The sequence below is a fragment of the Coregonus lavaretus genome (genome assembly GCF_964263955.1).
Source record: "Coregonus lavaretus genome assembly, chromosome: 14".
In the NCBI taxonomy this organism is placed as follows: domain Eukaryota; kingdom Metazoa; phylum Chordata; class Actinopteri; order Salmoniformes; family Salmonidae; genus Coregonus; species Coregonus lavaretus.
This window is the reverse complement of record NC_140001.1, coordinates 13685268-13706456: the sequence shown is the minus strand read 5'-3', so window position 1 is coordinate 13706456 and position 21189 is coordinate 13685268. Positions and strand designations below refer to the sequence as shown.

The window sequence follows — 21189 nt, the reverse complement described above, 5'->3', positions numbered from 1 at the left end:
CACTTGTTAAATCCACTTCAGTCAGTGTAGATGAAGTGGAGGAGACAGGTTAAAGAATGATTTTTGAGACATGGATTGTGTATGTGTGCCATTCAGAGGGCAAGACAAAATATTTAAGTGCCTTTGAATGGGGTATGGTAGTAGGTGCCAGGCACACTGGTTTGTGTATCAACAACTGCAACGCTGCTGGGTTTTTCTCACTCAACAGTTTTCCGTGTGTATCAAAAATGGTCCACCACACAAAGGACATCCAGCCAACTTGACACAACTGTGGGAAGCATTGGAGTCAACATGGGCCAGCATCCCTGTGGAACGCTTTTGACACTTTGTAGAGTCCATGCCCTGACGAATTGAGGCTCTTCTGAGGGCAAAAAGGGGGGTGGAACTCAACATTAGCAAGGCGTTCCTAATGTTTTGTGAACTCAGTGTATATAGAGAGTTGGGCCAGGTTTTAGAACGGCTGCCATGTTAGCGCCTTTATTCTAGACATTTTGGTGACGTAACAATACAAGAGCGCCTCCAACAGTTCCCTATGGAATGACCCGCTGTAAACAAGCAGAACAGAGCAACGAATTTCATTTTTATTGATTAGCATTTGGGATGATGTGTATCCAAGTCTGTACTGTGTTGTGGTGTCAACAAATTGCATATCTGCTTTCACTGGACGTCTTCATAGGTTTGAAAACTATCAGAAATAAACAGCACAATGCAGAAGCTTCACTTATCACTTAGCAATGGCTATGGAGGAGAAAAGTGCTGGCCCATGTTAATTCCAATGCTTCCCACAGTTATGTCAAGTTGGCTGGATGTTCTTTGGGTGGTGGACCATTCTTGATACACACGGGAAACTGTTGAGCATGAAAAACCCAGCAGCGTTGCAGTTCTTGACACAAACCGGTGCGCCTGGCACCTACTACCATACTCCGTTCAAAGGCACTTAAATATTTTGTCTTGCCCATTCACCCTCTTAATGTCACACATACACAATCCATGTCTCAATTGTCTTAAAAATCCTTCTTTAACCCGTCTCCTCCATCCTCCTTCATCTATACTGAATGAATTGTATATAACAAGTGACATCAATAAGGGATCATAACTTTCACCTGGTCAGTCTATGTCATGGAAAGAGCAGGTGTTCTTAATGTTTTATATAGTCAGTGTATATGACTCTAAATGTATCCTACTTTCTCTTGTTTTTGTAGCGGACATGGTACGAGAGAGATCAGAGAGCATTGGACTCACCAAGACCCCAGTGTTCTTGTTCTTTCTGCAGGTAGGGAATGAACCCATAAAGGCAAAGTTTTATATGAATGAGCACAATTATGCCATTATGTTAGTTGGGTTTTACTTACGGATGCAAGCACCTAGGCCTATGCAGAAATTCTGGCATGTATTCTAATGCTGATAGACAGGCACGAATTACCTCAAGCTACATATCAACAACATATGTTCTTTATTGGCATATCAAGAGCACATGACTAGCTATTATGGTACACAATTAATGCATCATAACATCAGTCCAGAATATCAGAAAAGGGTTAACTGATAATAATGCCATATTTTGAATCCAGTGTCAGCCGATCCTGATCATATGAACATTATATAATGCATTTTCTAATGTGATCTGAAACAGGTCCTCCGTGTAGATGCTGAGGGCTGTAAGCAGATAATTAAAATGCGTAACAAACAAGTGAGTATAATTTACTACACTATAAACAAAAAGTCCTCATACTTTACAACCTTTACACAGTTTTATGTTTTTGCATGTATAATAATTGCTACTTACGGTGCATTCGGAAAGTATTCAGACCCCTTGACTTTTTCCACATGTTGTTATGTTACAGCCTTATTCTAAAATGGATTAAATAAAACATTTCCCTAATCAATCTACACACAATACCCCATAATGACAAAGCAAAAACAGGTATTTAGAAATTGTAGCAAATTTACATAAGTATTCAGACCCTTTTTTTATGCGACGCGAAGTTGACCTCAGGTGAATCCTGTTTCCATTGATCATCCTTGATGTTTCTACAACTTCATTGGAGTCCACCTGTGGTAAATTCAATTGATTGGACATTATTTGGAAAGGCACACACCTGTCTATATAAGGGTCCACAGTTGACAGTGCATGTCAGAACAAAAATCAAGCCATGAGGTCGAAGGAGTTGTCCGTAGAGCTCCGAGACAGGATTGTGTCGAGGCACAGATCTGGGGAAGGGTACCAAAACATGTATGCAGCATTGAAAGTCCCCAAGAACACAGTGGCCTCCATCAATCTTAAATGGAAGACGTTTTGAACCACCAAGACTCTTCCTAGAGCTGACCGCCCGGCCAAACTGAGCAATCGGGGGAGAAGGGCCTTGGTCAGGGAGGTGACTAACAACCTGATGGTCACTCTGACAGAGGTCCAGAGTTCCTCTGTGGAGATGGGAGAACCTTCCAGAAGGACAACCATCTCTGCAGCACTCCACCAATCAGGCCTTTATGGTAGTGGCCAGATGGAAGCCACTCCTCATTAAAAGGCACATGACAACCCGCTTGGAGTTTGCCAAAAGGCACCTAAAGGACTCTCAGACCATGAGAAACAAAATTCTCTGGTCTGATGAAACCAAGATTGAACTCTTTGGCCTGAATGCCAAGCGTCACGTCTGTAGGAAACATGGCACCATCCCTACGGGGAATCATGGTGGTGGCAGCATCATGCTGTGGGGATGTTTTTCAATGGCAGAGACTGGGAGACTAGTCAGGATCGAGGGAAAGTTGAACTGAGCAAAGTACAGAGAGATCCTTGATGAAAACCGTCTCCAGAGCGCTCAGGACCTCAGACTGGGGCGAAGGTTCACCTTCCAACAGGACAATGACCTTAAGCACACAGCCAAGACAACGCAGGAGTGGCTTCGGGACAAGTCTCTGAATGTCCTTGAGTGGCCCAGCCAGAGCCCGCTCCCCATCCAACCTGACAGAGCTTGATCTGCAGAGAAGAATGGGTGGAAACTCCCCAAATACAGGTGTGCCAAGCTTGTAGTGTCATACCCAAGAAGACTCGATGCTGTAATCGCTGCTAAAGGTGCTTCAACAAAGTACTGAGTAAAGGGTCTGAATACTTATGTAAATAAGATATTTCAGTTTATTTATTTATAAATTTGCAAAAATGTCTAAAAACCTGTTATTGCTTTGTCATTATGGGGTATTGTGTGTAGATTTCATGAGGGGGGGAAAAAACTATTTTATCCATTTTAGAATAAGGCTATACAGTGGGGGAAAAAAGTATTTAGTCAGCCACCAATTGTGCAAGTTCTCCCACTTAAAAAGATGAGAGAGGCCTGTAATTTTCATCATAGGTACACGTCAACTATGACAGACAAAATGAGAAAAGAAAATCCAGAAAATCGCATTGTAGGATTTTTTATGAATTTATTTGCAAATTATGGTGGAAAATAAGTATTTGGTCACCTACAAACAAGCAAGATTTCTGGCTCTCACAGACCTGTAACGTCTTCTTTAAGAGGCTCCTCTGTCCTCCACTCGTTACCTGTATTAATGGCACCTGTTTGAACTTGTTATCAGTATAAAAGACACCTGTCCACAACCTCAAACAGTCACACTCCAAACTCCACTATGGCCAAGACCAAAGAGCTGTCAAAGGACACCAGAAACAAAATTGTAGAACTGCACCAGGCTGGGAAGACTGAATCTGCAATAGGTAAGCAGCTTGGTTTGAAGAAATCAACTGTGGGAGCAATTATTAGGAAATGGAAGACATACAAGACCACTGATAATCTCCCTCGATCTGGGGCTCCACGCAAGATCTCACCCTGTGGGGTCAAAATGATCACAAGAACGGTGAGCAAAAATCCCAGAACCACACAGGGGAACCTAGTGAATGACCTGCAGAGAGCTGGGACCAAAGTAACAAAGCCTACCATCAGTAACACACTACGCCGCCAGGGACTCAAATCCTGCAGTGCCAGACGTGTCCCCTTGCTTAAGCCAGTACATGTCCAGGCCCGTCTGAAGTTTGCTAGAGTGCATTTGGATGATCCAGAAGGATATTGGGAGAATGTCATATGGTCAGATGAAACCAAAATATAACTTTTTGGTAAAAACTCAACTCGTCGTGTTTGGAGGACAAAGAATGCTGAGTTGCATCCAAAGAACACCATACCTACTGTGAAGCATGGAGGTGGAAACATCATGCTTTGGGGCTGTTTTTCTGCAAAGGGACCAGGACGACTGATCTGTGTAAAGGAAAGAATGAATGGGGCCATGTATCGTGAGATTTTGAGTGAAAACCTCCTTCCATCAGCAAGGGCATTGAAGATGAAACGTGGCTGGGTCTTTTCAGTATGACAATGATCCCAAACACACCGCCCGGGCAACGAAGGAGTGGCTTCGTAAGAAGCATTTCAAGGTCCTGGAGTGGCCTAGCCAGTCTCCAGATCTCAACCCCATAGAAAATCTTTGGAGGCAGATGAAAGTCCGTGTTGCCCAGCGACAGCCCCAAAACATCACTGCTCTAGAGGAGATCTGCATGGAGGAATGGGCCAAAATACCAGCAACAGTGTGTGAAAACCTTGTGAAGACTTACAGAAAACGTTTGACCTGTGTCATTGCCAACAAAGGATATGTAACAAAGTATTGAGAAACTTTTGTTATTGACCAAATACTTACTTTCCACCATAATTTGCAAATAAATTCATTAAAAATCCTACAATGTGATTTTCTGGAGAAAAAAAATCTCATTTTGTCTGTCATAGTTGACGTGTACCTATGTTGAAAATTACAGGCCTCTCATCTTTTTAAGTGGGAGAACTTGCACAATTGGTGGCTGACTAAATACTTTTTTACCCCCACTGTAAGGTAACAAAATGTTGAATAATCAAGGGGTCTGAATACTTTCCGAATGCACTGTATAAACAATTTGAACAGAGCTTATTGTGACGTCAATTTATCTGTTTCAGGCGGCACTCATGGGACACAAATCTTGGGAAGCGAAACAGGGTAACACGTTCTATTTGTATATCGCCTTGAATATGTAATATCCTGTGAAAGTGACGGCCTCTTATGCTTTACTTCCGTATCGTTCCCCGTGCTGTTTTGAATAGACATAGTGGTTATATCTTCAAATTCATGAAAATGCGGGCATTTAAAATGTATACAGTGGGGGAAAAAAGTATTTAGTCAGCCACCAATTGTGCAAGTTCTCCCACTTAAAAAGATGAGAGGCCTGTAATTTTCAACATAGGTACACGTCAACTATGACAGACAAATTGAGAAAAAAAAATCCAGAAAATCACATTGTAGGATATTTAATGAATTTATTTGCAAATTATGGTGGAAGATAAGTATTTGGTCACCTACAAACAAGCAAGATTTCTGGCTCTCACAGACCTGTAACTTCTTTAAGAGGCTCCTCTGTCCTCCACTCGTTACCTGTATTAATGGCACCTGTTTGAACTTATCAGTATAAAAGACACCTGTCCACAACCTCAAATAGTCATACTCCAAACTCCACTATGGCCAAGACCAAAGAGCTGTCAAAGGACACCAGAAACAAAATTGTAGACCTGCACCAGGCTGGGAAGACTGAATCTGCAATAGGTAAGCAGCATGGGTGAAGAAATCAACTGTGGGAGCAATTATTAGGAAATTGAAGACATACAAGACCACTAATCTCCCTCGATCTGGGGCTCCACACAAGATCTCACCCCGTGGGGTCAAAATGATCACAAGCAAAAATCCCAGAACCACACAGGGGGAACTAGTGAATGACCTGCAGAGAGCTGGGACCAAAGTAACAAAGCCTACCATCAGTAACACACTACGCCGCCAGCGACTCAAATCCTGCAGTGCCAGACGTGTCCCCCTGCTTAAGCCAGTACATGTCCAGGCCCGTCTGAAGTTTGCTAGAGTGCATTTGGATGATCCAGTAGAGGATTGGGAGAATGTCAGATGAAACCAAAATATAACTTTTTGGTAAAAACTCAACTCGTCGTGTTTGGAGGACAAAGAATGCTGAGTTGCATCCAAATAACACCATACCTACTGTGAAGCATTGGAGTGGAAACATCATGCTTTGGGGCTGTTTTTCTGCAAAGGGACCAGGACGACTGATCCGTGTAAAGGAAAGAATGAATGGGGCCATGTATCGTGAGATTTTGAGTGAAAACCTCCTTCCATCAGCAAGGGCATTGAAGATGAAACGTGGCTGGGTCTTTTCAGCATGACAATGATCCCAAACACACCGCCCGGGCAACGAAGGAGTGGCTTCGTAAGAAGCATTTCAAGGTCCTGTAGTGGCCTAGCCAGTCTCCAGATCTCAACCCCATAGAAAATCTTTGGAGGGAGTCGAAAGTCCGTGTTGACAGCCCCAAAACATCACTGCTCTAGAGGAGATCTGCATGGAGGAATGGGCCAAAATACCAGCAACAGTGTGTGAAAACCTTGTGAAGACTTACAGAAAACGTTTGACCTGTGTCATTGCCAACAAAGGGTATATAAGAAAGTATTGAGAAACTTTTGTTATTGACCAAATACTTATTTTCCACCATAATTTGCAAATAAATTCATAAAAAATCCTACAATGTGACTTTCTGGATTATTTTTTTCTCATTTTGTCTGTCATAGTTGACGTGTACCTATGATGAAAATTACAGGCCTCTCTCATCTTTTTAAGTGGGAGAACTTGCACAATTGGTGGCTGACTAAATCCTTTTTTCCCCACTGTATAAAATTATATTTGTGTTTGTGGATGAATTGACTTCTACCAGATACCTTTTTATGACGTTTTTGCACTTGAAGACCAGTGCACTAAGTTTCTGCGCATTGAAGACCTTTTTTTTTTTACTACGAAAGTTGAGAAACTACAAGGCTGAAGGGCAGTCACTTCCTGCTTACTTTCACTGCGTATTCTCACCAACAAAAATCACTTATACATTAGCTAAGAGCTTCATCACCCCGATCAGCGATGGTCAACTGCAAAGTATATTTTTTAAACAAATCTATTCATCGATATTAAATGTATAATTGTGGTGATTACACCCATATTATTAGTGAATTAAGTTTAACATAAATACCTCTGTTTTTATTTACTTATTCTAGCTTCATTGAAAAAACCAAAGCAACGGCATGGTCCCAGAACGGTAGCCAGTATGCTGAACCAGAAGGGAAAGGAACAGCAGAACAGTCAGCAACAGAACAGTCAACTTGTGATGATGTTCCCTCAGACCTTTGTCATTGCACAGCCTGTAGTACAGTCCACCCCACATCCAGCGGTCCCCTTCACTCCAACTTCCAGACAACAACTCATGCCTTCCACACTTACCCAACCCGGACCCTCTACCCCCAGCCGACCCATACCCGCCACACCTGGTCAACCTGTACCCTCTACCCCCAGCCGACCCATACCCTCTACCCCCAGCCGACCCATACCCTCCACACCTGGTCAACCTGTACCCTCTACCCCCAGCCGACCTATACTCCCTGCTCCTGTCCAATCCTCAACCATAATAGACAGGGTGAATGTTCAGGCAAATGAGAGTCCTTCAGCAAAGAAACGCAATCGCAAACCTACTGAGAAAGCACAGGCCAACAAAGAGGTCAAGGATGCTGCAATTGCTAAAAAGTCAGTGGAACAGTCGCCCAAACGCAAGAAAGCCCGTATGCAAAGTCCTCCCAATGGAAACCTGGTTGGCCAAGTTTCGGACATAATTCTGTCCCCTCCACAAACTGCCTGGGTCCTGACGCCCAATGGACTTGTGCCAATCAGTGGCATTGGCATCCAGATGACACCTCAGAATCTACCAGAAAAGGCTTTTGCACCTGCTTGTCGATCGTCTGTTATTATCAACCAGCAAGTCCCTCTAACACTAAATGCTGCTGCAGCACAGGCCTCCTCCAATGTGACCGATGTCTGCCCATCTCCCTCTGCCTCATCCATAGCACAGGGAACTGCCTCCCCATCTGTTTTCTCCTCTCCCTCTGCCTCCACTACCTTCATAAGCAATACTGCTCCAAGGATGACCAACCCAGTGAACAACGTGAGAATGACTAACCCAGTCCTGCAGACTGTGGCAACCACTGCTCCCCAGCTCAATGCAGTGTCACCTGTTCTCTCCGTCCCCATGAACACGGTCATCTCGGCTCCCATCAGACCACAGACTGGCCTGCCACAGGCTTTAGTCCTCAATGTCCCTCCAGGCTCTCTTCCGGCCTCATTCCCTCAGGGAGCCTTCCGAATCGTGCAGCTTAACCCCCCTAAACGTGCCCCTCCACCCCGCAATCCAGAGCTAATACAGTTTGATCCCAACCTGATGTTCACGGAGGACCCGGCCCAAGTGAGAGAGTGGTTGAACGGCAAGAATGGAGTTGCGCTTCCGGAGTTGGACGTCACTCTGCCCTACCTTCCCCCCTTTGTCAGCAACTTGAATACGCTGTCGAATGTCCTGAAATGTAAAAAGACGTTGGCCATTAGTGCCATGCTGGTCCTGCGCCCAGAGGAGAAAGAGAACCTGGAAGAGGAGCAGCAGGTAGCGGCAGTGCGGAGCCTCGTGGCAGAGCGTTTCAGCCATAACCCGGGCTACGTGCTCTTGAAGGCTCGCTTCTTGTCTTGTTTCACCATGCCTGCTCTTCTGGCTACTATCAATCCAGTCAAACTTTCCAAGTCTCCCACCCCGGACCACAGTGATGTGGAGGAGGAACCGTTCAGGAACCGTCCTGGGGAGCAGAAGTATACTGTGTCTGTACAGCCAACAGCACTCCAGGTGAGTTCAGCCTCAAACCAATCATCCTTCATGTGTTCGATACACTGCCTTTCTGTCCTCTTCTCTCACTGAACCGTTGAGCGGATCTTGTTTTGTTCTTTTCTCAGGCCCCTCTGCTAAGCACTGATGGAACAGGAGCCCCCGCCACCTTCTTCTCCGGAATCACCACAAGAAATAAAAGCCGCAACCTCGACATGGACACGGAGTAATTGGAATAGTTTTGGAATGAGGTGTGGTCTTACGGGTTAAACCAGTTTTCTGTGTTTGAAAGTTCTTGCCAATTTTGTTTTGTCACTGTCATAAAAAGGGATGTTACTGGAACTGATAGAAGGTAGCTGTATTCTATGACGTCACTCAATACAGTATAGTTGCTGTTGAAATTGCACTTAACGAATGGTTCATATTTGTACTTGTTTTTGTTCATAATTGAATTATTCTTATACATTGTGAAAATAGTATTTTGTTGACCTGTACATATTTTGCAATAAATCATTCTACTTGTTAATAAATGTGTATATATTGGATCTGCAGAGCACATTGGTCAGATCGGCCCTCAACAAGCAGTTTTTTGCAGACCACATAGTGGTCACTGAGGGTGCATAATAGTTCAAATCTGTGCAGAAAGTACTAGCTATAAAACTCACTATATTCTGTCAGGGTGGTTTATTTTTGGCCAGAAATGTCCTCAAAGGGGCACACCTCTCCTGTGAACCTCTCCTGTGAACCTCGCCTGTGAACCTCGCCTGTGAACCTCGCCTGTGAACCTCTCCTGTGAACCTCGCCTGTGAATAAATGTTTATTAGCCAGGATGCAAAAGTTTATTAGCCTCAAACTAAGGATGCAATTGTTTATTAGCCCGAAGGATTGTGCAGTTTCATGAGTGATGCAAAATTCAGGTAACTTTCCCAAAATCCTCAGGTGTTCCAGTAGTCCTGGTTGAAAGATTTCTGGAATCAGGAATAAGCAGGAAGTTGCAAATTCTCAATCCACGATCTCTGGAAAAGTTGGGACTTTTAGGAAAGTTACTGGAATTTTGCAACCCTAGTTAAATGGATTAATATTACATTGTGTGTATATAAACCAGTAAATACTCAATAAAATATTTATAAGCAATATTCTCTCCCTGATGGGCGAGGAACCTGTTTTCTATATTATTTACAATGAAAATATATTGTAGCTTAATTTTAGAAACTACAGCAATCAAGTCAGTGTAATAATGTGTTTCATCAACTGAACTGTTTTTCATCAACAAACGAGGGAAGGAAGTGATTGAGTCATTGCCTCACAGTCCTTAAACGAGGTGTCTGTACTACTGCCAATACTCTTATCACTAGTCACTCCATTTCTGTGTTGGTTTATTGGGAATAAAGGAACATGTTGGTAGGTAGATTATTCACAATTTTCCAAGAAGGCACTACTGTTGGTACACTTTGACAATTGCACATTGTTTTCTTGAAGAGTTTGTCTCGGCACACAGTAGCACAAAATGGGGGAAATGAAAAAACAAATGACTCCTACAAAAAGGAACTTGACTCTTGCGTCATAAAACAGTATTTCCACATTATGAAAGTTCCACATTTGGATTGGCACCACTTAACCATCTAGCGTTCACTCCCAGTTGAAGGAGCTCTGAGACAATCATGACTGACAGTCAGAGTGTGTCAGATATGGAGGATGAGCAGTGCTGGGCCCAGCTGGAGGAATACAGACTGCTGCTGATAAAGACCATTGAGCCGTCGCAAATCACTCCTTACCTGCGTCAGTGCAAGGTGCTAAGCAGTGAGGATGAGGAGCAGATATTCAATGACTCCAGTCTGGTCATCCGCCGACGCAAAGTAGGTAAGGCAATATCCTCTATTTCAGGTCATTGAGCAAACAAAGGGTCAAGTGTTCCACTTTCTACTTTGAACTACAATAATTTGGTTGCATTCCAGGTCTTTATTGAAGGCGCACAGTGCTTCTCAGAAGATTGCTATATGTCAATTCAGGCGTTAAGAGATGTGATCATCTGCAAAATAAATATGACCTGGAATGTGCCCACAATCTCCTGAAATGCATGTCCGTACCTTATTTTTTAAACCTCAGATCCATGTTCACAGGTGTACTATTGGATATTCTTCAAAGAACTGGACTCAAAGGCTATGTGGCATTCCTCGAGAGCTTGGAGCTGGACTATCCTCAATTGTATCGCAAAATTACTGGCAAAGAACCTGCCCGGGTCTTTTCTATACTAGTTGGTGAGTGGCAATACACCATCACGTGTTTCCATAGACAAGTTGTGTATCTATCATTAAAGCTTGTAGGTATTTGTGTAAGATATACTGTAAGTTGAATTTCTTGGCATGATCTTTCGAAGTGCTGGTGTCTGTGACAATGGATTTGATCCAAAAAACAAAACATCCTGTCTTCTCTCTGACATCATAGACACGGTGGGTGAGTCAGGACTGACTCAGTTCTTGATGAGCGAGGTCACACGTCTACAGAAGGGCCTGCAGGAGGAACGCCGGCGCAGACAGGAGGCCACTTCGGCTGTAGCCGCGCAGGAGGACACCTTACGGCAGCAGCAGGTTAGGGAGAGGGAGCTGCGGAAGCAGCAGGAGCGCGTGCAGTGTATGAGGGAGGAGAGGGACAGGCAGTTGGAGGTCGTACGCCACCTGAAGGACGACAACTACAGCCTGATGTACAACGTGACCAAGCTCAACGAAGAGAAGAATAGTGCTCTCATGTCCAACCGGGATCTGCAGCTGGAGGTGAGAGAGAGGAGGAGGAGGAGGAGGAGGAGGGGAGGGGAGGGGGGTTGCAGCTCTGGCAAACCCAAACACATCAACTTATGAGAAAAGCAATCACTATTGGTTTACATCTTCAGTATAGAAAAATCTCTGTAGTCAGACATGTGGAGACATTCGTTATAGAACAGCACAAAGTCAATCGGCAACAACTAAAAAAGTTTTGATGGGATTTTCATTAATCACTAGATAGAGAAGCTGAAGCACAGTCTGATGAAGGCAGAGAGTGACTCGAAAATCCAACGCAAGCAAACTGTGAACCTGAAGAATGCCATTGAGGAGAGACCCAGTCAAGACATGATCTGGCAGCTCCAGAGAGACAACGATCTGCTAACAGCGCGCATCCAGGAGCTGGAGAGCTCAGCTCAGGTATGGGGGGAAACCCAAACACATCAACTTATGACAAAACCACTAACTATTGGTTTACATTTTAAGTATAGAAAGACCTCTGTAGCCAGACATGTTGAGACATTCGTTATAGAACAGCACAAAGTCAGTCAGCAACAATGAAACATTTTGGAATAACATTTAAGAGTGGCATTTTGGTTCAGTGATAATTTCTCAGTAAATGTTTAGGAATGCAGTGAAATAAAAAGGACCCTGCACTGCACTGGACACATTTTGGAATAACAGCTAGGAGTGGCATTTTGTGCACCACAAGATAAATGTTTTCACAAATAGTGATTGTTCAGATGCACAATTGTACAATTTTTACATTACTGAGCCAAGTCGAGCCAAGTCGTGCTGGCTTGGTTAGGCATCCACTGTTATGGCTATGGTTCAACCCAACACTCAGAGAAACCAACACGACAAAGGGAGTGGAAGAAACAAAAATATTTTAATAAAAGTTCAAATTGTCTTAGTCCAAAAACAACTGAAGTAAAGGAACAGAGTGGGCTAGTCGGCTCCGGAGGAAGGAGAGGCTGAGGCAGGCAGGCAGGCAGGCAGGCAGGCAGGCAGGCAGACCGACAGGCAGGAAGGCAGGCAGGTTGGGAGGTATGTCCGAACTGAAGACAAAACAAACGACAGGTTAAGGAGAGTGGAGAGCCAGGCTGAAGACAAAGACAAAATAACTTTACTGGTGAGCCAAGTTACCGCTCTGGTAAGAACAACGATCTGGCGCCGGTGGAGAGCCATGCCCAGGAATAAGTAGTGCAGGTTGATGAGAGAATAGGATGCAGCTGCGTAGGCAGGAATCACTGGAAACAACCCGCAGCTGCACAGGAGAGGCAGATCCTGAGCACGCCCCCTGCTCCACTCCAGACACACCCACATAAAGGGGACAAACACACATACAACAGAAAAAGAGGGGACAAAACAAGGAGGAAGGGAAACAGAAAAGGGAGAGACAAGCTGCCCACATAACATCCACTATAGTTTGCTGGAACTGTGCTGAAAAGGACAACGTGAAAATAAAATATGAGCCAGCACAGTACGGTTCATGTCGGTACAGTAGTGTGAAAAAAGTACTGGATTAAGTGAGTAGTGTGACAGGATTCATCTGTATGTTCCAGCAGGGGACAGCTCCAGCCCCCTTGGATCAAGAGAAGCTGAGTGCTGAGAGTCTAGACAACAACAAGCAGCACTCTCAGGCTCAGCACCAGGAGCTGGTCAACAACATCTACACCCTACGCAGAGATCTGCACGATGCTGAGGCACTACGTAATCGGGTACACATCACGACCTGATGCACTGAGCACTGCTTAGGAATAGTTGTAGGAGAAGACTACTGATTATACTGAATTTCTTAAATATAAGCTATTCATCTGCTCTTTCAACACAAGTGCAAGAGGAACAAAAAATTCCAAACACAAATCATATTATTTCCTCAAAAATGCTGATCCTGAGCATCAGGATGAATATATTTCCTTATTTTTGTCATCTGCCCAAGCGTGTTCCTCATTCATTGGAATAGCTGACTGTGTGAAGTTAAATTGTTCAAGTTGTGTTTTCCGATGTGACAAGTTATGTTGTTCCAATTGTAATATATAGGTTTGATTTGTTCTTGCAGTACTTGGAGGCAAAGGAGGTTCTTGACTTGAAGTGCACAACATTGAAGAAAGATGCAAAAATGTATCGTGACCGAATGAAGGATATCCTGAAACAGATGGATGAGGTTATCAGGGAGCGAAACAAGGTGAACATGGTGTGATTTTAGGACTGTATGATTATAGGACCTCACTGTCTTGGGAAATCCTAACTTCCCCTTCACTTAGTCTCCAAATGACATCAATGCATGGCTAAGTGAAAATTCAACTTTAGTGAAGGTTAGGATTCACCCCATACTGCTTATTTCTTTCATCCAAAAGAGTTGACTTCTATTTGATCAAAATTAAAGAGTTGACTATCTGTGTGGTTGTGATCAGAAGCTCATCTGCACCGTTGCCATTTGTTTCATATAAACCACTACAGCAAAGCAAACCAAGGCATGTGTTTTGTGGTAGGCCATCGCCTCTCGAGAGGAGTACCACCAGGAGAATTCACGGAGCCTCCAGGAGAAGGACCAGTACCGGAAACAGATTCGGGAGCTGGGTGAGCGCTGTGATGAGCTGCAGGTCCAGTTGTTCCGGACTGAGGCAGAGGTTATGGCTCTACAGACCAGGCTTCACAGAAACACCTGCTCCCCACATGACGTGAGAATGGATTCCACCAACCACTTCCATTTAGATCTGTCTTTTAACTCAAACATAAAATATGTCATCAGAATCACTGAACTGGCATTGCAAGCTTTTCAGATTCTATTTTCATTCACTTTTGTTTCTGTCTATTTTGTTTATATAGGATAGCGTAAGACAGCCTATTGATTTTGGAAACATATTTATATTGATTTACAATTTCCCTCTCAGACGTCAGACTTTGAGAATTGTTCCTTGCTGATATTGTAAATGTAGTTTACTTCCTGATTTACAACAAATGATGTCCATGCAGTATTATTACATTTGCAATGTTCAGGGATCTGAATAATTCTACTTCTACTTTTGACCTCTCTGTGTTTCCTCTTTTACAAATGACCTGCAATGATCCATCCACTTTGGCAGCTCATGTTTTCCTGTCTCTGCAACCCACTTTAGATCGAGTGTTCTCTTTTTGTGTGTTCTCTGCCACAGAAAAGCCAGACCAGTGAGGAAGACTGCAGAGATACATTAACCGAAGGCAAGAAATCTATGAGAAGTGACAAATAATCATCACACATTTTTTTATACAACAATGATCAGAAAAGTTATACTTTTTGTGTTCATGGTAATCATACGCTTAGCTTGAGATATGATTTGACCATGATTTTTGAACTCCCAGCATTCTATGTTGTTAGCTACATAAAACAATTCTTTATCACAGCTAATAGTGTGGAGCTGCAATGTCAGACATCGGGGGAGTATGATGTGTGCATTGGTTTGCAAGTCCACCCGTTGTGTGCAGAAGGGTCCAGGGAGGATAATATCTCAGCAGTAAGTACCTTCAATTGTTTATCTCTTGACTAGTTCACATCTGTCTGGCCTGGCGTTGTGAGCTTTTCTTATTATATAATAAGCCACTTGTTAGTAGTCACTTCACGTCAACTGAACCTCAATTCTCTCCATCTGCATGGAACACACTTCACATTTTAGCGCCTAGAAGAAAGAAAAAAAATCAGTTTAAACAGGAAGATAATATGAAGTTTATGGTTACTGTGTATTGTATATGTATTTTGCTTTGCTCCACGTGACAGGAAAAAGCTTTATCGGAGGATGAGCTCTCAGACTGCAGCAAGCCCAGAAGAAGGTGTAACTTCTACTACAGAAGGTTGGCAAGTTTATATGTTTTAGAGAAAACCACATAAGGGCATTTGTTGAATATGCAGTATCTGTATTTGGTCATAAATTGTTTGCATAGGGGTAAAACTGCTATGGGTTATGTATGGGAGTGATTTTGTTGAGGTGAAGGGACTTTTCTGCTGCTTGTGTTATCCTGTTATTTGTAAATATATATATATATATATATATATATATATATATATATATATATATATATATATATATATATATATACAGTTGAGGTCTGAAGTTTACATACACTTAGGTTGGAGTCATTCAAACTAGTTTTTCAACCACTCCACAACTTTCTTGTTAACAAACTATAGTTTTGGCAAGTCGGTTAGGACATCTACTTTGTGCATGACACAAGTAATTTTTCCAACAATTGTTTACAGACAGATTATTTCACTTATAATTCACTGTATCACAATTCCAGTGGGTCAGATGTTTACATACACTAAGTTGACTGTGCCTTTAAACAGCTTGGAAAATTCCAGAAAATTATGTCATGGCTTTAGAAGCTTCTGATAGGCTAATTGACATCATTTGAGTCAATTGGAGGTGTACCTGTGGATGTATTTCAAGGCCTACCTTCAAACTCAGTGCCTCTTTGCTTGACATCATGGGAAAATCAAAAGAAATCAGCCAAGACCTCAGAAAAAAAATTGTAGACCTCCACAAGTCTGGTTCATCCTTGGGAGCTATTTCCAAACGCCTGAAGGTACCACGTTCATCTGTACAAACAATAGTACGCAAGTATAAACACCATGGGACCACGCAGCCGTCATACCGCTCAGGAAGGAGACGCGTTCTGTCTCCTAGAGATGAACGTACTTTGGTGCGAAAAGTGCAAATCAATCCCAGAACAACAGCAAAGGACCTTGTGAAGATGCTGGAGGAAACAGGTACAAAAGTATCTATATCCACAGTAAAACGAGTCCTATATCGACATAACCTGAAAGGCCACTCAGCAAGGAAGAAGCCACTGCTCCAAATCCGCCATTAAAAAGGCCAGACTACGGTTTGCAACTGCACATGGGGACAAAGATCGTACTTTTTGGAGAAATGTCCTCTGGTCTGATGAAACAAAAATAGAACTGTTTGGCCATAATGACCATCGTTATGTTTGGAGGAAAAAGGGGGATGCTTGCAAGCTGAAGAACACCATCCCAACCGTGAAGCACGGCGGTGGCAGCATCATGCTGTGGGTTGCTTTGCTGCAGGAGGGACTGGTGCACTTCACAAAATAGGTGGCATCATGAGGAAGGAAAATTATGTGGATATATTGAAGCAACATCTCAAGACATCAGTCAGGAAGTTAAAGCTTGGTCGCAAATGGGTCTTCCAAATGGACAATGACCCCAAGCATACTTCCAAAGTTGTGGCAAAATGGCTTAAGGACAACAAAGTCAAAGTATTGGAGTGGCCATCACAAAGCCCTGACCTCAATCCTATAGAAACTTTGTGGGCAGAACTGAAAAAGCATGTGCGAGCAAGGAGGCCTACAAACCTGACTCAGTTACACCAGCTCTGTCAGGAGGAATGGGCCAAAATTCACCCAACTTATTGTGGGAAGCTTGTGGAAGGATACCTGAAATGTTTGACCCAAGTTAAACAATTTAAAGGCAATGCTACCAAATACTAATTGAGTGTATGTAAACTTCTGACCCACTGGGAATGTGATGAAAGAAATAAAAGCTTAAATAAATCATTCTCTGTACTATTATTCTGACATTTCACATTCTTAAAATAAAGTGGTGATCCTAACTGACCTAAGACAGGGAATTTTTACTAGGATTAAATGTCAGGAATTGTGAAAAACTGAGTTTAAATGTATTTGGCTAAGGTGTGTGTAAACTTTCGACTTCAACTGTATGTAATTATTTCATTCTTCAACAACAGGAAATGTGGCCTTAGGAGGTCAAAGGCCACATGCAAGGATTGCACACCTTGTGTCCTGGACATCAGCAGTGGAAGTGGCAACACTGACACAGATGGGATGTGACTGAGAGAGGGGGAATAGAGGAGTGGCTGGGGGACATGGCAAGGTCCTTCAGAAACATAGGCTAGTTTAATTTCCTTCACAAAAATATTAGAATTATTAAATCAATTGAAATAATCATTTTGTTGAAATTACGTACACTACCAGTCAAAAGTTTGGACACACCTACTAATTCAAGGGTTTTTCTTTATTTTTACTATTTTCTACATTGTAGAATAATAGTGAAGACATCAGAACTATGAAATAACACATATGGAATCATGTAGTAAACAAAAAAGTGTTAAACAAATCAAAATATATTTTATATTTGAGATTCTTCTTTGCTGATTTGAGCTGTTCTTGCCATAATATGGACTTGGTCTTTTACCAAATAGGGCTATCTTCTGTATACCCCCCCCCTACCTTGTCACAACACAAATGATTGGCTCAAATGCATTAAGAAGGAAATAAATTCCACAAATTAACTTTTAAGAAGGCACACCTGTTAATTGAAATGCATTCCAGGTGACTACCTCATGAAGCTGATTGAGAGAATGCCAAGATTGTGCAAAGCTGCCATCAAGGCAAAGGGTGGCTATTTGAAGAATCTCAAATATTAAATATATTTTGATTTGTTTAACACTTTTTTGGTTACTACATGATTCCATATGTGTTATTTCATAGTTTTGATGTCTTCACTATTATTCTACAATGTAGAAAATAGTACAAATAAAGAAAACCCCTTGAATGAGTAGGTGTATCCAAACTTTTGACTGGTACTGTATATGTTTAATCTTTGTATTGTTCTAATAAAATTGCTATATTTTGAACAGTGACTGCATGATGAATGTGTTTCTGTATGCAAGTTACTTGTACCAGAGATGGTATAGAAGCTTTCCTCTAATATCTTTGCTTGTACCTCTTAATGTGCATTTTTAGTCATGCAAAAGCAGAGGAAAGTGGATACCATACCATAGCTAGTAAGAAAGGCAAAGAAAATTTAAAGGGGTTGTCACTAGTTACCACCGCCACAAAGTCAAGGTTAGCTATATTGTAAAAATTCATGAAAACCAAAAAAAAAAAAAAGCTTTTTGCTCTTAATTTAAGGGTAGGTTTCGGCATACGGTTAGCAGTGTGGTTAAGGTTAGGGTTCAGTTTAGGTTTAAAATTATATTTTAAGATTTAATTATTATAATTATTTAATTGTAAATCGCTCTGGATAAGAGCGTCTGCTAAATGACTAAAATGTAATGTAATGTAAGATGAGAAATTGTAGAAATGGGCGTGGTTTATTAATTTATGACTTGTGGCTGTGTTAACTAGTGACGACCGTAAAGAGGGGCGGCAGGTAGCGTAGCGTTTAAGTGCGTTGGGCCAGTAACCGAATGGTAGCTAATTCGAGTCCCCAAGCCAACTAGGTGAAAAATCTGTCGATGTGCCCTTGAGCAAAGCACTTAACACTAATTGCTCCTGTAAATCGCTCTGGATGAGAGCATCTGCTAAATGACTAAAATGTAAATGTTAAATGTAAGCTACAATTTGTATAGAAATCTTTGGTGAAGAGGCGTGGTACACACTTGCACTTTGTGCTCTAAATGCACATACTGTTTGGCATTTATGGACACAAAATGTTGCAATGTTTGCATCATTGGTTAGAATTTTGTGTCACGGAATTTATTTATTTCACAAACGTTACATCAAAGATAGTACAATATGAAGATGGGCAGAAACTGCTTCTCCAATAGAAATCCCCGATCACGCTTGTAGGCGACGTTGGCTAGCTAGGCGCATGCGTAGAAAGACGTCATCGGGTCTAACGGTATCTCGCACTGAACTGCGCATGTGCAGGCCTTCATAAAGTTGTTTTTGACGAAAATGAAAAAGTGTCAGTTTGTCAGTTGGAGTAATAATAACATGTTCAACTACTTAAGACTAGCTGTGTTCGAATACCATACTAACATACTGTATACTACATACTTAATGAGTATACTGGGTGCGTTCGTAAATTCACTCTGGCCATCTACTCCAATTTCAGAGCACTCATCCGAGTGTACCAGAGTGCAGAATAACTGATGTTAACATATTCAGGATTTCCATGTCAGTGTTGGCAGTGTCACACTCCTAAAAAACAAACAAATGAAAGACATTGTACTGTAGCAAGCTAGCTATCTGTCTAGAATAGCCTGCTATGTTACTAGCTAAGTAAGTTTCGTTATACTACTCTAGCTATTGCCATTTCAGCTGACAATCAGCTGATTGCACTTGCTAACGTTAGCTAGCTAGCTAGCTAGCTTGATGTTACTGTAGTTAAAAACAAGGTTAGTGACACACTGACACCAGGGGCGGTGTGTTCATTAGGGCGATATGGGCGACGCACTACCAAACGGGAAAAGGAAGGGATTTTTTTTCTAATCAATTGTATCACGGCAACAGTAGTTATCAGTGTTCTAATCTAGACGTCCGATCTGCCACTAAATGTCCAATCAGGCTAAAGTCGTGCTTCAAATGGCCCCGCCCCTTTTGGGGCGATTTCAGTCAGGTTGAAAATCGCCCCAGAAGTCTCTCATAGACTCTCATGTAAAATCTTTTTTTTTCAAATATCAGAGCTTTCAATACAATCTCTATGGGTTGCGGGAGGGCTTGCACTTACGCGCTTTTGTCATACGTAACATAACCATGAACGTAACTAAGAAAAGAGCGGGTAGCAGCGTCAATCAATTCACGTACTACTGTCAAGATGGCAAGCGTTCAGTGCAACTCGATTGTCTCTTTGAAAGAAGTTCCTTTTTGTCGGCGAACAAATCAAGATAAATTGGCAGTGAAACAATTAGGACCTCCCAGACCAAATTTAATAATTCAACAGGTTTCTACTAAAGGGGGAAAGTCCTACACCCGAGGATTTTCCAAAAATTGGTACGAACGAAAAACCTGGCTAGCAGGCTGCGATGTAGCTAATGCAGTCTTCTGCTACCCCTGCTTACTCTTTCACCCTGAAGGCGGCACGGCAGACAGCACCGCTTGGACAGCAACTGGTGTAACGGACATGCACCATCTTTCAGAAAAGATTAAGAAACATGAGCTGTCAAAGACCCACATGGATAGCTGTTTGAGATTGTCTGCTTTGGGGAGAGTGAACATTGCCACTCAACTGGATGAGGGATACAGGCTAGCTGTCCGCCGCCACAACGATGAGGTTAGCAAGAACCGCCACATCCTCAGCCGGCTAATCCAGTGTGTGAAGTTTTGCTGAGTGTTTGAGTTAGCTTTGCGAGGCAAAGATGAAACTGAGGGCTCCACCAAACCTGGTATTTTTCTTGGACTTGTCAACTTTGTGGCACAATTAGATGAGGTGTTTTATGGAAATGCATATTGTTTATGCAGTGTTGAGGAATGTGAAAGAACACCCGTGATTATTTTTACTGTGATAACTTATTTTGCTTTTGTAAGCCAACACTTTTGAGATCAGTCAATAAATGCTTCTGATATTGACTTATATGCTGCCCCTGTCTTCATGTTGTTCCTGGACATATCTTTTTTATAATGTGTGTAGGTCACCTAAATCATCAGAAAAATTGCCCCCCCTGAGAATTTTTTCAGGAGCCGCCACTGACTGACACACCAAATGCATGTTGCAAGGCCAATGTGTTGATCTTACATTGTCATAATCACTGTCGCAGTCAACCAGTCTCAAAAATAGTTGAAACAACATTGTTTACTACCCAAAAGAGAGCAGTCACGCCTTCTCTGTTTTCAGCCATTTTTATTTTGAGAACCGTTTTATCGTTGGTAAATTCGTCATTATCAAGTGCTCGCATTTCAGAGCAGAGCTTTGTTGATGATCACAAGTTTACTGGAGAACGGAGACC

The 21189-nt window shown here is 42.3% G+C and overlaps 2 protein-coding genes across 3 annotated transcripts in view; both read left to right on the top strand.

Annotated features, from left to right (window-relative positions):
* LOC311141015 (snRNA-activating protein complex subunit 4-like) overlaps positions 1 to 9795 on the top strand; it is a 28729-nt gene extending 18934 nt beyond the window's left edge. The window contains exons 21-25 of the mRNA XM_084176293.1: positions 1203 to 1273; positions 1634 to 1690; positions 4965 to 5004; positions 7105 to 8765; positions 8873 to 9795. Of these exons, the coding sequence (XP_084032419.1) occupies positions 1203 to 1273; positions 1634 to 1690; positions 4965 to 5004; positions 7105 to 8765; positions 8873 to 8974 (1931 nt within the window). The 3' untranslated portion in view covers positions 8975 to 9795. The remainder of the gene's footprint in view (positions 1 to 1202; positions 1274 to 1633; positions 1691 to 4964; positions 5005 to 7104; positions 8766 to 8872) is intronic.
* A 610-nt stretch (positions 9796 to 10405) lies between these two features.
* Positions 10406 to 18158, top strand: card9 (caspase recruitment domain family, member 9; the record flags this gene model as incomplete). Of its 2 annotated transcripts, none has more annotated exons than XM_084176802.1 (11): positions 10406 to 10604; positions 10865 to 11002; positions 11190 to 11515; positions 11741 to 11920; positions 13066 to 13221; positions 13563 to 13688; positions 13996 to 14184; positions 14659 to 14704; positions 14888 to 14997; positions 15258 to 15331; positions 17245 to 18158. In XM_084176802.1, the coding sequence occupies 11 exons, from the start codon at positions 10406 to 10408 to the stop codon at positions 17345 to 17347; spliced, it is 1647 nt and encodes a 548-aa protein (XP_084032928.1). In that variant the 3' UTR covers positions 17348 to 18158. The 2 variants fall into 2 exon arrangements, with proteins under 2 accessions (XP_084032928.1, XP_084032929.1); XM_084176803.1 differs by having other exon boundaries at positions 13069 to 13221; positions 17245 to 17421.
* Between the last annotated feature and the right edge of the window lie 3031 nt (positions 18159 to 21189).